Source organism: Mobula hypostoma, chromosome 19 (assembly GCF_963921235.1).
Source record: "Mobula hypostoma chromosome 19, sMobHyp1.1, whole genome shotgun sequence".
NCBI lineage: Eukaryota > Metazoa > Chordata > Chondrichthyes > Myliobatiformes > Myliobatidae > Mobula > Mobula hypostoma.
The window spans coordinates 25,600,024-25,613,511 of record NC_086115.1 but is presented as its reverse complement, the minus strand read 5'-3'; the positions used below and the strand labels follow the sequence as shown (position 1 = coordinate 25,613,511).

The 13,488-nt window shown below is 40.6% G+C and overlaps 1 protein-coding gene across 3 annotated transcripts in view; it reads left to right on the top strand.

Annotated features, from left to right (window-relative positions):
- arid5b (AT-rich interaction domain 5B) overlaps nt 1-13,488 on the top strand; it is a 146,999-nt gene that overhangs the window by 8,490 nt on the left and 125,021 nt on the right. For all 3 annotated transcript variants that reach the window (XM_063071560.1, XM_063071559.1, XM_063071561.1), the window contains one exon: nt 740-974. In XM_063071560.1, the coding sequence (XP_062927630.1) occupies nt 740-974 (235 nt within the window). The remainder of the gene's footprint in view (nt 1-739; nt 975-13,488) is intronic.

Sequence of the window (13,488 nt, the reverse complement as noted above, 5' to 3'; positions counted from 1 at the left end):
TTCCCCCACAAATGATATTCCTAGTGAACCAATAATGCAGAATGAAAGACCTAGCACAATTGATTATGTACCATTGTGGCATAGTGTCTTCAGTCAATAGATTAAACTTCAGTGATATCATACTTCTTGCCTCTGTGGTCAGCAGTGTTGTGGTTTTCTAGAGGAATAGACAGATTGGAAGGAAAGTCATTAAAGTTGCTTCAGTAAACTTTTGGATAGCTTAGTACTGATTCTATTTACATATATCTGAAAGCAGGCTACTTGTGTATTCTGTTAGCTGAAGTGTTGTTAACAACCAGGCACAGGTTTAATGTAATTGAAATGACAACCAGGAAGGAGATAAAGCAACTTTTTTGTTTTAACATTTGGAGTAAATTGTCATGATGTGGAATGCATTGCTTCAAAGGGTGGTGTAAATAAATTGAACAGTAACTTTTGAAAAAGAATAAATATTTAGAAGGAAAAATGTGCTGGGCTATTGGCAGGGCAGTTTAACAATCTTTTTCTCTTGAGTCAAACCTGACAAAGTGAATGGTCCCTGTGCAGTTTGATCCCATGTTCCTATTTAATGATACAGTTGGATAGTGATTTTAAAAATATTAAGTCAACTATAGATTCATTTAGATGAGAGTTGTGATGTGCTACAAATTGAAATTGAAAACTCGATAGTCTGAAATGTAATGAAAGCCTTCAAAGATCAGCAACGTCTTAGTGTTGAATATTCTGGTACTGTTTACAGGATGAAGTTGTAGCTGTTTCAGAGAAAGTAATCGTGAAGCTGGATGACCTGATGAAATGGACATGCTCAGATTTCAGCACGTGGACACGGGGCCTCGGGGCTGTGTCACTGAAACCCTCAAAGAGAAAGGAGCTGAGGATCAATGGACAAAAGGAAACTTTGCATCACTACAGACAATGTACCCTCAACAGTGGCCTCAGTTTCAAGGATGTGTTAAAAGAGAAGGCTGACCTTGGTAATTATTTTATTTACATTGCCTTTTGTTTGAGCTCAAAATTCTAATTTGAAAGCTCTTTATTCCTATTATCTTTTGATTCCATTTTAGGTTCAGTTGATACTGAACAGATGTGTTATTTTCTCATTGAAGTTGCCGAGTCTCTAGTGGAATTTAATGGCTTGCAATTTGGCTTTGGCTATTTTCAACTGTTATGACATTTATGATGTTTTGTGTCGTTGATGTTCTGCTTTAGAGTTGCAGGCTAGGCATTATTAGACATGCTAGGAAATATAAATGTGAAAGTCATCCTTTAAAGTATTTGATATTTCCGGTTTTATAAAATCATCGCTCAGTATCAAAAATGTTATCCATTTGAATCTGCGACTGTATATCTCTCTTTTACCTTTTTGGCCCTGCTTTTCTGTCAACATTTATCCTTCAGGTTTGCTATGTCAACTCTCACGTGTAATGCAATATAGTGTTCAGCAGGTGTCTCCAGGGAGTACAACTCCAAAGTTTCTACCAACTCTTTTTGACATCTTGCACTGGGTGGGGGGGGGGGGGAGAAAAAAAGAATAGAGAGTTTGGGCTCACCGTGGACAAATCACTAATGTTCATTTTGAACCAATCTCTCCCGTTGCAGCTATTACATTTTAATTTGGAGAGCGAGCTGCTTGAAATAATACTGCTTTTGTTCACTGATTTGCCGTCTCTGGTGGTACAGTTTAAAATACACGATAAAACAATTGAGTTTTTAAACAATACAAGGGATTCTTGGATGTTGAAAAACTAGAGCAACAAACGCAAAATGCTGCAGGAACTCCAGCAGGCCAGGCAGCACCTATGGAAATAAACAAACAGTTAATATTTCGAGCTGACTCTTTAATAAAGTTGTGTTTTAACAACTTGTAAGAAAATAAGACATAGGAGTAGAATTAGGCCATTCAGCCCATTGAGATTGCTCCGCTATTCCATCATGGCTGATTTATTATCTCCCCTCAACCCCATTCTCCTGCCTTCTCGTACTCTTCATGTCATAACATTCTCCAATTTTTAAAAAAACAATAGGAAATAAAGATGCCAAATTCATACAGTGAAACGAGTCTGATTAATTGCCCTTTAAAGGGCTATAATGACTAACATGAGGGGCCGTAGTTTTAAGGTGCTTGGAAGTAGGTGCAGGGGGGATGTCAGAGGTAAGTTTTTCCGGAGTAATGGGTGCGTGGAATGCACTGCCAGCGATGGTGGTAGAGGTGGATACAATAGGGTCCTCTAAGAGACTCTTGGATAGGTACATGGAGCTTAGAAAAATAGAGGGCTCTGCATTAGGAAAATTCTAGGCATTTTCTAGAGTAGGTTACATGGTCAGTGCAACAATGTGGGCCGAAGGGCCTGTAATGTGCTGTAGATTTCTATGTTCTAAAGTAAGTGATTTTTACCCTGTATATTTTGTCAGAAAAACACTGAAGATTAGATAAGTCTTTGGGGAAAACAAATCTTCGCCATTTAGTCATTTGCAGATTATGAAGAAATTAAAGGTACATACATCATTTGTAACCCACCTGATAATGAGCAAGAATTAAGAGGGATTAAGGTTTTGGCTGGCTGCTTTCAATCCTCAAACAGGCAGAAGTCAGCATTATTAACGTATAGCCTGTGAAAAGTAAATGTGTGTGTGTGGAGCCTGGAGGGGCATATCGAAAGCGTAGGGCTGCAAGGATTTTGTATCATCTTTTAGAGAGGTATATTTGACATTCACAGTAAAGATGCTGTATGCCTCTTCCCAATCACCCTAAATAATGACCCTCTGCAAATGAGCCCAAATAGGCAACAATGTTTAAGAAAAGGTTGGCCAAAACATCTTTAAAATTTATTATTATTCCTTCCTTCCTTTTGCTGATATTACTCTTTTGTGTGGCACTGGATGCTGTCAATAATGATTTTATGTTTTACTTCAATACCTCTACCAGTCCATACTCAAGGTGGAGGCCTATCTTGTGACAAAGCTGAGGTGCTGGAAAAAGGCCAGCAACATCATAAAGGATTTTGCCCTCCCTGCTCTTGGAGTGTTTGCCCTTCTTCCATCAGGGTGGAGGCTACATGGCATTCACACCAGCACCATCAGACTTCAAAAGCAGTTACTTTCCCCAAACAGTGAAGGCTGCTTTATACTTGTGTGTCAAATGTACGCCGTAGGTACCGCGTACCCTACGCCGTAGGGTGACGTGCACCTCCCCAAAAATGTAACTCGCATGTCGCGGCGACGCAGACCACAACAACTGTGATTGGTCTGCTTGGTAGCATCACATTTCCTCCAACGCATTTCCGGTTGCTTTTCTCCGCCATGTCTGTACACTGATGCGAAATAAATGGTTGGAGATGATGAACCAAATCGTCAAATCTACCTGCTGACATCCAAAAATATTTGAAGTGCATTTTCTCGTCCATGTCTCTCACGAAGAAACTCAACACAGTGGCATAGAAACCACACTGCAAACTAGCGTTTTGGCGGTGAATTGCAGAGCAACGCAGACACAACTACACGTGCTCACTACGGCGTAGGGCCACGCAGTAGTATAAATCAGGCTTACGGCTAGCCCGTATGCACAAGTATAAATCAGCCTTAAGGCTCATCAACACCTCCTGCCCTCCACCACTACTTTAACATTCCCTGTCAGAATCTCCTTATGTACTGACACTTCAGTGCATTATGTCACTTTATGGGCATGTAATCAATCTATGTATATTATGTGTTTTTTTTTATTATTGTGATTTTTTGTTTGGTGCTGTGTCAAATCCGGAGTGACTATTATTTTGTTCTCCTTTACAGTTGTGTACTGGAAATGACATTAAACAATCTTGAATATCTTGTAAGACAATACAGTGAGCTGAAATGGCCCATTTAGAGTAGTGTATCAGCTTGTGTTCTGATTCTACAACCGGTGATATAATGGTGTTTAAAGTCAGGGTCCATCAATTAAATTGCTGTTTTGATGAGCTGCCACACAAGTTGGTTTATATTTGCTCAATGTACAAATGAGTCTTTGTTGTACTAGCAAAACCAGTTTCAAAAAGTGTGACAGAGTAAATCAATTTTGGATAGGAAGTGCATGACCAATCCTCTGTGCAGTTCCTTGGAAACTGAATGAGTAGTTCAGAGAAGTAGAATACAGTATTAGTTTTAAGTGGAATTTCTGTGTTTTTTCATTGGAACTGGTTTATTATTGCATACTGAGGTACAGTGGAAAAACTTGCATACTGCTCATAATGGATCAGTTCATTACACATTGCATTGAGATAGTGCAATAACAATGCAGAATTAAGTTTCAACAGCTACAGAAAGTGCAGGGCAGATAATTAAATACAAGATCATAATAAGATAGATTCTGAAGTCAGGAGGCCATCTTTTCGTACGAGGGAACCATTCAGTAGGTTTAGAGCAGTGAGGTAGAAACTGTCCTTGATCCTGGTGGTACATGCTTTCTGGGTTTTGTATCTTCTGGTTGATGGGAGAAGAGAGAATGTCTAGGTGAGTGGAGTCTTTATTTGTGCTGGCTGCTTTACTGAGATCAACTACCACGGAGGAGAGGCTGGTTTTCATGCTAGGCCGAGCTATGTACACAACTCTACAGCTTCTCATAGTCATGGGCAGATCAATTACCATACACAACCATGATGCATCTAGCTAGGATGTTTTCTATTAAAAATTGGTAAGGAACGATGGGGATGTGACAGATTTCTTTCTCCTCCTGAGGAGGTAGAGGCGTGAGCTTAGTTTGAAACCATATCAATGATTGTTGTTACATCTAATATTTAAACCTTTGAGACTACAGGGGTGTTCATAAACAGCATGCCATAAATGGTCGGTCTATGGATGTCTATTTTAATTTTGAGCTGCCTCTGTTATCTACCATTAGCTTTTTAATTTAAAAAAGAAATTGAAGTCCAGTCAGTTCCAATTTGTTTCCTTTCACCCGAGCCCAGGAGAGCTGGGATTTCCAGGAATTTGCTAGCCAGTAAACTTTCCTGAAAAGCTGCATGTGTTAGTGGATATGTTTGGTTTCTCGAAAAAAAATTAAGCAAGGCCAAGAGCCATTACTTTTCAGTGTTCGCAGAAAAAATCTGCCTAGCAGCAGAAAATATTTCCCACTTGAGCACTTACATGCATTACAGAGGGAAGGAAAACCAATTTCTAATTATGCCAAGGTTTTGCTAAGGGCATTGAGTCCTGGGGACTCGTAACTTGGGGAAAGGAGTGTTATTACACTTTGCTGCTTTAAGGGGTATTGCTTCTCCTTAGAAAAATAATACATTCAATGAAATAATACCTCCCCCCCCATTAGAAACAGGATATACTCTCCAGTAGACTGTGAACAATCTCGTGGGTAATATTATCAGAACTACCAACTGTGAATCAGAGGATTCTCCGTTTTGTAAGATTGGACATCATCTCATGTAAACGTAGGTGTGACCATTTCAGCCTACGAGGTTTAATTGCTGTCGCTTGAACGTTTAGTTCATGTAGAGGCTATTTTAGAGGAGACAGACACCCTGCATCTTGTGTTTGGTTTTGTGAAAAAATATTTTTGAAAACCTGTGCAAGAAACTTGGGTGTGAATACAGTACAAAGGGAATGTTTGCCTACTTCTGTATGGTACTCGAAACAGTAACTTAAAGATGTATTGCCTTAGGAATGCAGGAATGTTATTCAGAGTGCAGGGTATTATCCATAGCAAACCAGGGTGTGGTTTCTAGCCGGGGGGTGAACTAGTGCCCTTTGCATCCTCTACTTTCAATGGTTGTACTGGAATAGGGACGCGGGGTACCTTTTCACCCCTGGCTGTGGAGGTGGGGTGGGGGGAGAAATGTACTCCCTCCTCCCTGTCCTAGTAACGACCAGTGATTTTTAAAAGATTCGCTTTATTTGTCACGTGTACATTGAAACCTATAGCGAAGTGTGTCACTTGCATCAAGCCAAATCAGTCAGGATTGTGCTGGGCAGTCCACAAGTGCTGCCGCGCACCTGGTGCCAACATAGCGTGCCCACAGCTCCCTAACCTTAACCATGCATCTTTGGAATGTGGGTGGGAACCGGAGCACCCCAAGGACATCCGTGAGGTCCCGGGGATAACCGTTAGTGTGGCGCAGTTACAGCTCAGTGTCAGAGTTCAATGCTAGCGTCCTCTGCAAGGAGACTGCAGTCCTCCTTGTGGAACGTATGAGTTTTCCCCAAGTCCTTCAGTTTCCTCCCACAGTCCAAAGACCTACTGGGTAGGTTAATTGGTCATTGTAACTTGTCCCGTGATTAGTTTAGGGTAAAAATGGGGTTGCTCGGGTGGTACTGGCTAAAGGGCCAGAAGGTTCTACTCTGCAGTGTATTTTTAAATAAAATAATGTGCAGATTCCGTAAGACAGTGGCAGGAATTGGACCTCAATTCTTACAGACAGGGGCAGGAATTGGACCCCAACCCTTACAGACAGTGGCAGGAATTGAACCCCAATTTTACACCTGGCGCTGCAAATTTTATTGTTTTTTTATTTTAGGGATCTAGCACAGAACAGACCCTTCCGTTCTTTGATCCACGTGCCCAGCAAACCCCCCCCCCCATCTAACCTCGCCTAATCACGGGACAGTTTACGATGGCCAATTAACCTACGGACTGGTATGTCCCTGGGCTGTGGGAGGAAGCTGGAGCACTTGGAGCAAGCTCCCGTGGTCATGAGAAGGAGCGTACAGACTTGATTAGAGAGGATGGTGGAACGGAGCTCTGAACTCCAAAGCTCCGAGCTGTAATAGCTCTGCACTAACCTCTACGTTACCATGGCGCCTCTATATTAGCTGTTCACTTGGAAGTTCTTTCTGGTCTGGTGGAGGGCATGGAGAAGGGGAAGGAGTTTCTGGGTTGGCCAATATCCTTGTGGGTGCTGCTTTGATGGAGCAGTTTACATCAGGAAAATGGGCCCATAGCTTTCCTTCAAAATTGGAAAGCATTGTGGCAAATGATGAAGAGTCCTTGAGTAAGGGGTTTGGCTTTAAGTTCATGCTACCTGCCCCCTGCCAAAATCAATGGGTAATCTCTTCTTCCCATTGACCCCCCCCCCCCACCCCTTACATGTGAATATAACCATACACACCCAGCAGGAAATTTTGAATTTGTGTATTAGGTTTTGCTAGAAAGTGATCCTAATAGTAATAAAGAAAGCTAGTGATTAACTCAGTAACTGAAATTTCTGAGCAGTTTACTGACCTCTAAGTTGACCTGGGTAATTTATAGCCAACTGTAATTAGCATGAAGTAATTGAACATTGACCTTAAACACAAAAAAACTGATTAGTTGTTAAGCGGAACAACCATACCTCGGGTCCCAAACTGTATTTGAGCAGTACCCGGGGAGACCTGCTCGTATATACTTGAAAATTTTGCATCTAGTGTTTCATTGTTTCATTGAAAGCATCACACCTAATTGTCTTAATTAAGAAAATAGAGGCAAACCCGTTGCTACGTCAGTAAGTGAATACACTGCTGTCGCAGTGCTGACTTGGTGCACGCTATGTATTAATTCTGAGTTCAAATTCTAAGTATAACCTGATACTTGAGTGCTCCAGTCCAGATGAAGGCTCTCGACCCGGAATGTCATCTGTCCAAATCCCTTTACAGATGTTGTCTGCCACGCTGAGCTCCTCCAGCAGTTTGCTCTCAGCTACACTTGAGTGTGCCTCGTATCAAATTCAGTTCTCCGTTAATTTATATCTAGTCCACACGAAGAACAAAATATATTGTCGAAGTGAAAATACAATAAAGGCCCAGCTGTCTGCACTCTGATGCTGAGAATTTGGGACTAGATAGTCAAAATGTCTCTGCGTTTGTCATTTCCCCCCCTCCTTCACAAATTAAATTCTAAAGGTATTGTCATTTTGCAGAATTGCAATATTGAGCTTGCTTTAATTTGAGCTGCAAATAAATGCGGGTCGAAAAGGCCTGGTTGCAACAGCTTGTTTGCCAGTGGATCTCCTTGAGAGGATGATCACAATTGGTTGGTGCAACTCAAATAAAAATTGGGGGAGATCTTGTGATGTTGTTGGCAACTAACTGAGATTCTCTCGTCTCCACTGACCCAAGGAAATTCCTGGCGGTTCAACACCGATAGGTGGTTCTTAGTGCCTTATCATGTGGAATATGGGTAGCAGGGTTTCGAATGAGGTGAATCTCAGGTGAGGAGTAAATGTTCTGCAGCACAAATGTCACATGTCATAAACCATAGGTCTGTCAGGAACACTTTCTTGCAGGGAATCGAGTGTAGCTTTTGAAAATGAAGGGCATTTTCTTATTGTGGCATAGGCTATTTCCATTATAAGCATAAACATAAGTGCTTAAAAATTCAGCCCCCTAAAACTGCGCATGTGAGAATCAACTTTTTCCAGAATGCTTTGCCAGCATTCAAGCTGGGTCATACAAGAATGGGAATTCAGATGGACGCTTCTTGTCACAAACTGCGTTGGCTGTTTTCTGCATTAACATAGCCATTTCCCTGTGCAGTACTCATTTACTGCATTGCCAGATGAACTGAGCCCTGATTTACATAGAAGAGTAGAGCTCAGGAAGAGGCCCTTCGGCCCCACAACCTTGTGCTGAACCAGCTAAAAAGCAAATCAAAAATACCTAACGGCTAATCCCTCCTACCTACACCATGTCCATATCTCTCCATCTTCCTTGTGTCTATCCAAACATCTCTTAAAAGCCTATAGTGTATTTATCTCTACCACCATACCAGGCAGCGCATTCCAGGCATCCACCATTCTCGGCATTTTTTAAAAAACACCCCTCACATGCGCTTGAACCCCCCCCCCCCCCAGCTTCAGTGCTTGTCCTCTGGTATTAGACATGTCAACTCTAGGAAAAGAGATGCTCTCTGTCCACTCTGTCTAGGCCTCTCGTAATCTTGTAAACCTCAGTTGGATTTCCTCTCAGCCTCTGACGCTCCAGAGAAAGCGACCCGAGTTTGTCCAGCCTCTCGTGATGGCACACGCCCTCTAATCCAGGCAGCATCCTGGTAAACCTCTCCTGCACCCTCTCCAAAGCCTCAACATCCATCCTACAGCGGGGCGACCAGAACGGTGCAGAATACTCTAGATGTGGCCGAACCAGAGTTTTATATAAAGTTATGTTATAACCTTCTGACATTTGAACTCAAATGCCTCGCCTTTGAAGTATGTCTGTTGTAGGGTAGTCAGTTCTACTATGTGTACAGTGATGTATTTTCCAGTCCCAGAATTGGATAAGTCCTGTATAAATGTATTGATTAGCCATCGCACTTTGGATAACCTCACCTAATACAGACCCCATGCGTTTAAGCCTTTCTGTTCCACCGCCAGTATTTTGGGAAGGTTGTGTGAAAGAGAGGTGCTTTGTTGTGTAAACCAGATCCACTCGTGCCCAGCTCCTCGGATGTGAAGTTGCAGGTCACAGGCCTGTGAATCTGCTGGATGTTAGCCTGAGGCATAGTAACTGGGGGGGGGGGGGAGAGTGGGGAGAAACACAATTTCTTTATTAAGACAACACACACAAAATGCTAGAGGACCAAAACGTCGACTGTACTCTTTTTCCCTAGATGCTGTCTGGCCTGCTGAGTTCCTCCTGCATTTTGTGTGTGTTGCTTGGATTTCCAGCACGTGCAGACTTTCTCTTGTTTACAATTTCTTTATTGACTTTCTTGATGCCCATGTTGATGACACGGCCCCATGTTATGGAAAATTGCAAGTATGGTCTCCTTTCTAGGAATGCATCCTTCCCCTTCTCCACATCCTCCCCCCCCCCACCCCCAAAATCTGACTGCATAATAAAGATATTGGCAGATGCCCTATTTGAAGATTACATCGGTAAATAGCAATGATGCCACATTATAGTCTGTTTCGATTCTTGAGAAACATTGAAAAATAAGGCAGATTTAAACATCTTGATTCTGTAGGGTATTTTTGCATATTTCAGCATGCCCTCATAATACTTAAGTGCCTGGTTTATGGAAAGTCCCAAATCAGAATAGGTTTCTGCCCTCTTTCTGTTACACAGTCAGTGAGCAAACTTGATGTCATTATTGTTGAAAGCTCTTATCAGAATTCAAAGGTCTTCTGACAAAATTCCTCAAGAATTCATTTACAATGGTAGTTTCATCATTGTGCATAGCTATTGTCAAATCAGGAAACCACTTTGATATTCTTACAGATTTAATGTTATAGGATGGAAACTGATTTACAGTTTGATACCAAAACTCCCTTACAGAGCAGTTTGACTCTTACTGTGACATTGTCCTTAATTCTCTAACTATTTCTTTACATAGCAATTAGCATTCTCTTTGTGAAATCTACACTTAGTTTCCACAGTGCATTAGGATAATTGCCTTATCACATCTTGGTAATATATTCTTTATATAAACATCTTTCCTTATCTGTAAGCCTAAATAGAACCAATGTTGAAAGCTATGATTAATCATTTTTAAACCAATTTGCAAATACAATGGTTAATGCAAATTTTTTGGTTGAGGTAATGTCACTAGTGTTTCAAAACTATTTCTGATCCAGTTGTTTTTGCAAACTGGTACAGTAATTAGATAAGTGATTGTGATTATTGCATAAACTCTATGAAGCAATGGGTGCCTGTATTTTTTTAAAATGTGTTCCAATTGCTTTAGCAGCAGTGTTGCCTTGGGACAAAATAGAACTTCTGAAAAGCAGCTTGCACCATCAACTTTTCATATTATGAGCTGTTATTGCCAAATCATCCTTTTTCCATTGTGAAATACCATATATACAATACTTTAAAAATAGTAATGTAGAAACAAACTAGAACAGAAGCAGGCCAGTCCTGTTGCAATACTTATTTAGGTTGTGACCACATCTTAACACTATTTATTTCCTGGGTTTGAAAGCTTTTACTTCACTTGACCAGCAGTTAATCAATCTAAATTGCTGATATTGTTTATTAAAATCCCCCCCACCAAAAGCCTCAGCAGCTTTTAGAGGAAGGCACTTAAATTAAGATGCTTCTCGATAGCCTGGTTCTAATATTAAGATTTACGTACCCTGCCTGGGTTCTTTCCAAGGAAATAGTTTTGCTGGCTTTATACTTTCAATTCCTTTGATCAACTTCAGTCACCTTGATCAGGCCTCGCCTTAATATACAGTTCTAAGTGAAGCTAAAAATGAGATGATTGCTGCCAAAATCCATTTTCAGGGCCATAATATGAGGGTGAGGCACACACTTAGTTGAAATAAATACTTGTGTTCTGGCTGATTTGGTTTTTATGCTGTGCAGACATGGAAGATAGTTCTGATAACAGTTTAGTTGCTCATTTGAGAGCATCAAGTGGCTTCCATTTTTCCAGTTTTGAAGTTTATCTTCTGATTTGGGGCCTCATTCAATTCACTTGTTAATCTACCTCTGAATTGGCACTTGCACACTGGGGGATATGTGCAGGAAGTCCGCATAGAAATCTTGCCTGCTCCTAAGTGCATCAAGGATGGCTGCATCCGTTAGTTCTCCAAAGAGGCTCTGGAGTTCTAACTGTGTCAAAGGATCTTGAATGCATGGTTTCCATTTTCTTATTGGCAGATCTGTCTTCAGCTGTGTAGTCCCCATTCAGTGCAATATCTTCCTTAAAATGCTCCCTTCAAACTCCTTCCTGCAAACCCACTTAAAAATGAATAACATTTTAAACATTTGTGATGTTCTTTTTGTTATGACACTGATACAGAAAGATATTTGCCCCAGGCTTTTGAAATGTATTGCTTAATATGCACATTACACAATACTTGTACATCATAAAATCAAACAGTATATCTGTTGCAATAAGTTTGAAAATCAAAATTACAATGCTCTTAGTTCAAATATGAGCAGTACAATATCTGTGAGTATATGAGGATATTTTGCTTGACTATTCTGAAACAAGCAGTGTTGTACCTTAATTGAATCATATTAAAGAGGGTTAGATTATGTTGTCATTTTTAGAACAGATTGAAAACTGCTGTGGAAAAAGGCCTGAGCTAATTATGTGGTATCTATACTTTTTACTTTGCAAGCTGAAACAGGAAACCACTAAATCTTCCAGTCTTCTGATTCAAAAGTAATTTGGAAACGAAGCCTATTATTCTTTTCTGTTTTGAAGTTGCCATCTCATTTTACAAGGATGTAATGCGATTGGGCTCTGCATTTGTTTCTAGTTGAGTAGCTAAGGTCTTGGGATGTAATTAATTTTATTTTAGCTGGAAACTTAATTTTCTTTGTCCGGAATAGGTTCTAGTCACCTCGGCTATATAGGTCTAAATTTCTGGCTTTTTGTTTCATCCTCCAGTGATTGATGACACTTGCATGGGTATCCTATGTGCTTGCTGCAAGCTTGTGTGGAACAGAAAGGAATGAAGAGTGATTAATCTGCAGCCCCTATTTGGCATGGTGCCCTTTTGGCTTCTAATGCTTTGAAAGGGTACTCTTTGGCGTGTACGGTTTTATTGGTTGTATATACACAAGAGCCCAAAGTTTAAAAACAAAAAAAAGAATTAGCAAATCCTAGAAAGAAAAAAAGATAAATTACAGGGTGCAGTGGAATGTTGTGATTATACTTGGAGCTATTTTGAATGCATTCATGTTGGATTGTATTATATGTTTAGAAACTATAGTTAAAGAATTACAATGAAGTTATAGTGCAGCAACTGGCTATTTGCTCCAATCAGTCTGTGTTTGATGTTCATGCTGTATTTGGCCCATATCTTGGCTGCCGCCTTGCTTTATTGGATATAACATGTATTCCTTTTTCCCAAGGTACTCCCAGACTTGCAAGACGTTTGTACTATTTTCTCACATTGATGGCATGTTCCAGCGACCAGTGTTGGATTGGAGTGTAGAATTGTTGATTTTTCTTGTAGTTTAACTTTCCTGTACTTGCATTTTTATATAATCATCCATGTACGTGTGGGGAATTTTCCAGTAATTGCAGTATAGTCACTTCTGTATTTTTTTAGAGCTACAGTAACAGGTGTCATTGTACCTGAACCTGGCTATTTTATTGGTTTTCACAGAATTTCTGTTATATGGTGAGAAGACCATAGCTACTTTTTTTCTGTTTTCTCGACACTTCTTTGCTCTTGTAACACTTAATAGAACGGTCGTAAGCGGTAAGTTACGTGCCTCATGCTTGACTTCTGAAGAACCTTTGGATTGGCAAAGTATCAGGATCCAACACCAGTTAAAGTATTTGTTTAATTCCTCTGAATCTCTCGTTTGATTTCTTGGTGACCAGGTGACCATCTGCTAGCCTCTGATTCTGTGTTTTCCTGCAAGTGGGAACGTTCTCCGTAGTTTGCAAATATATCATAATTTTCTAAGTTACAGCACTTCAAAAGTACTTTGTTGGCTGCAAGATGCTTTGGGGCAACCTGAGGTCATGAAATGTATTTTGAAATTATAGGTCTGTTTTTGATCATTGTAGAGGCTTTGAGTGGTCATGCCTTGGCCTTCTCCCAGCCTGCTGTCCAGTCCCAG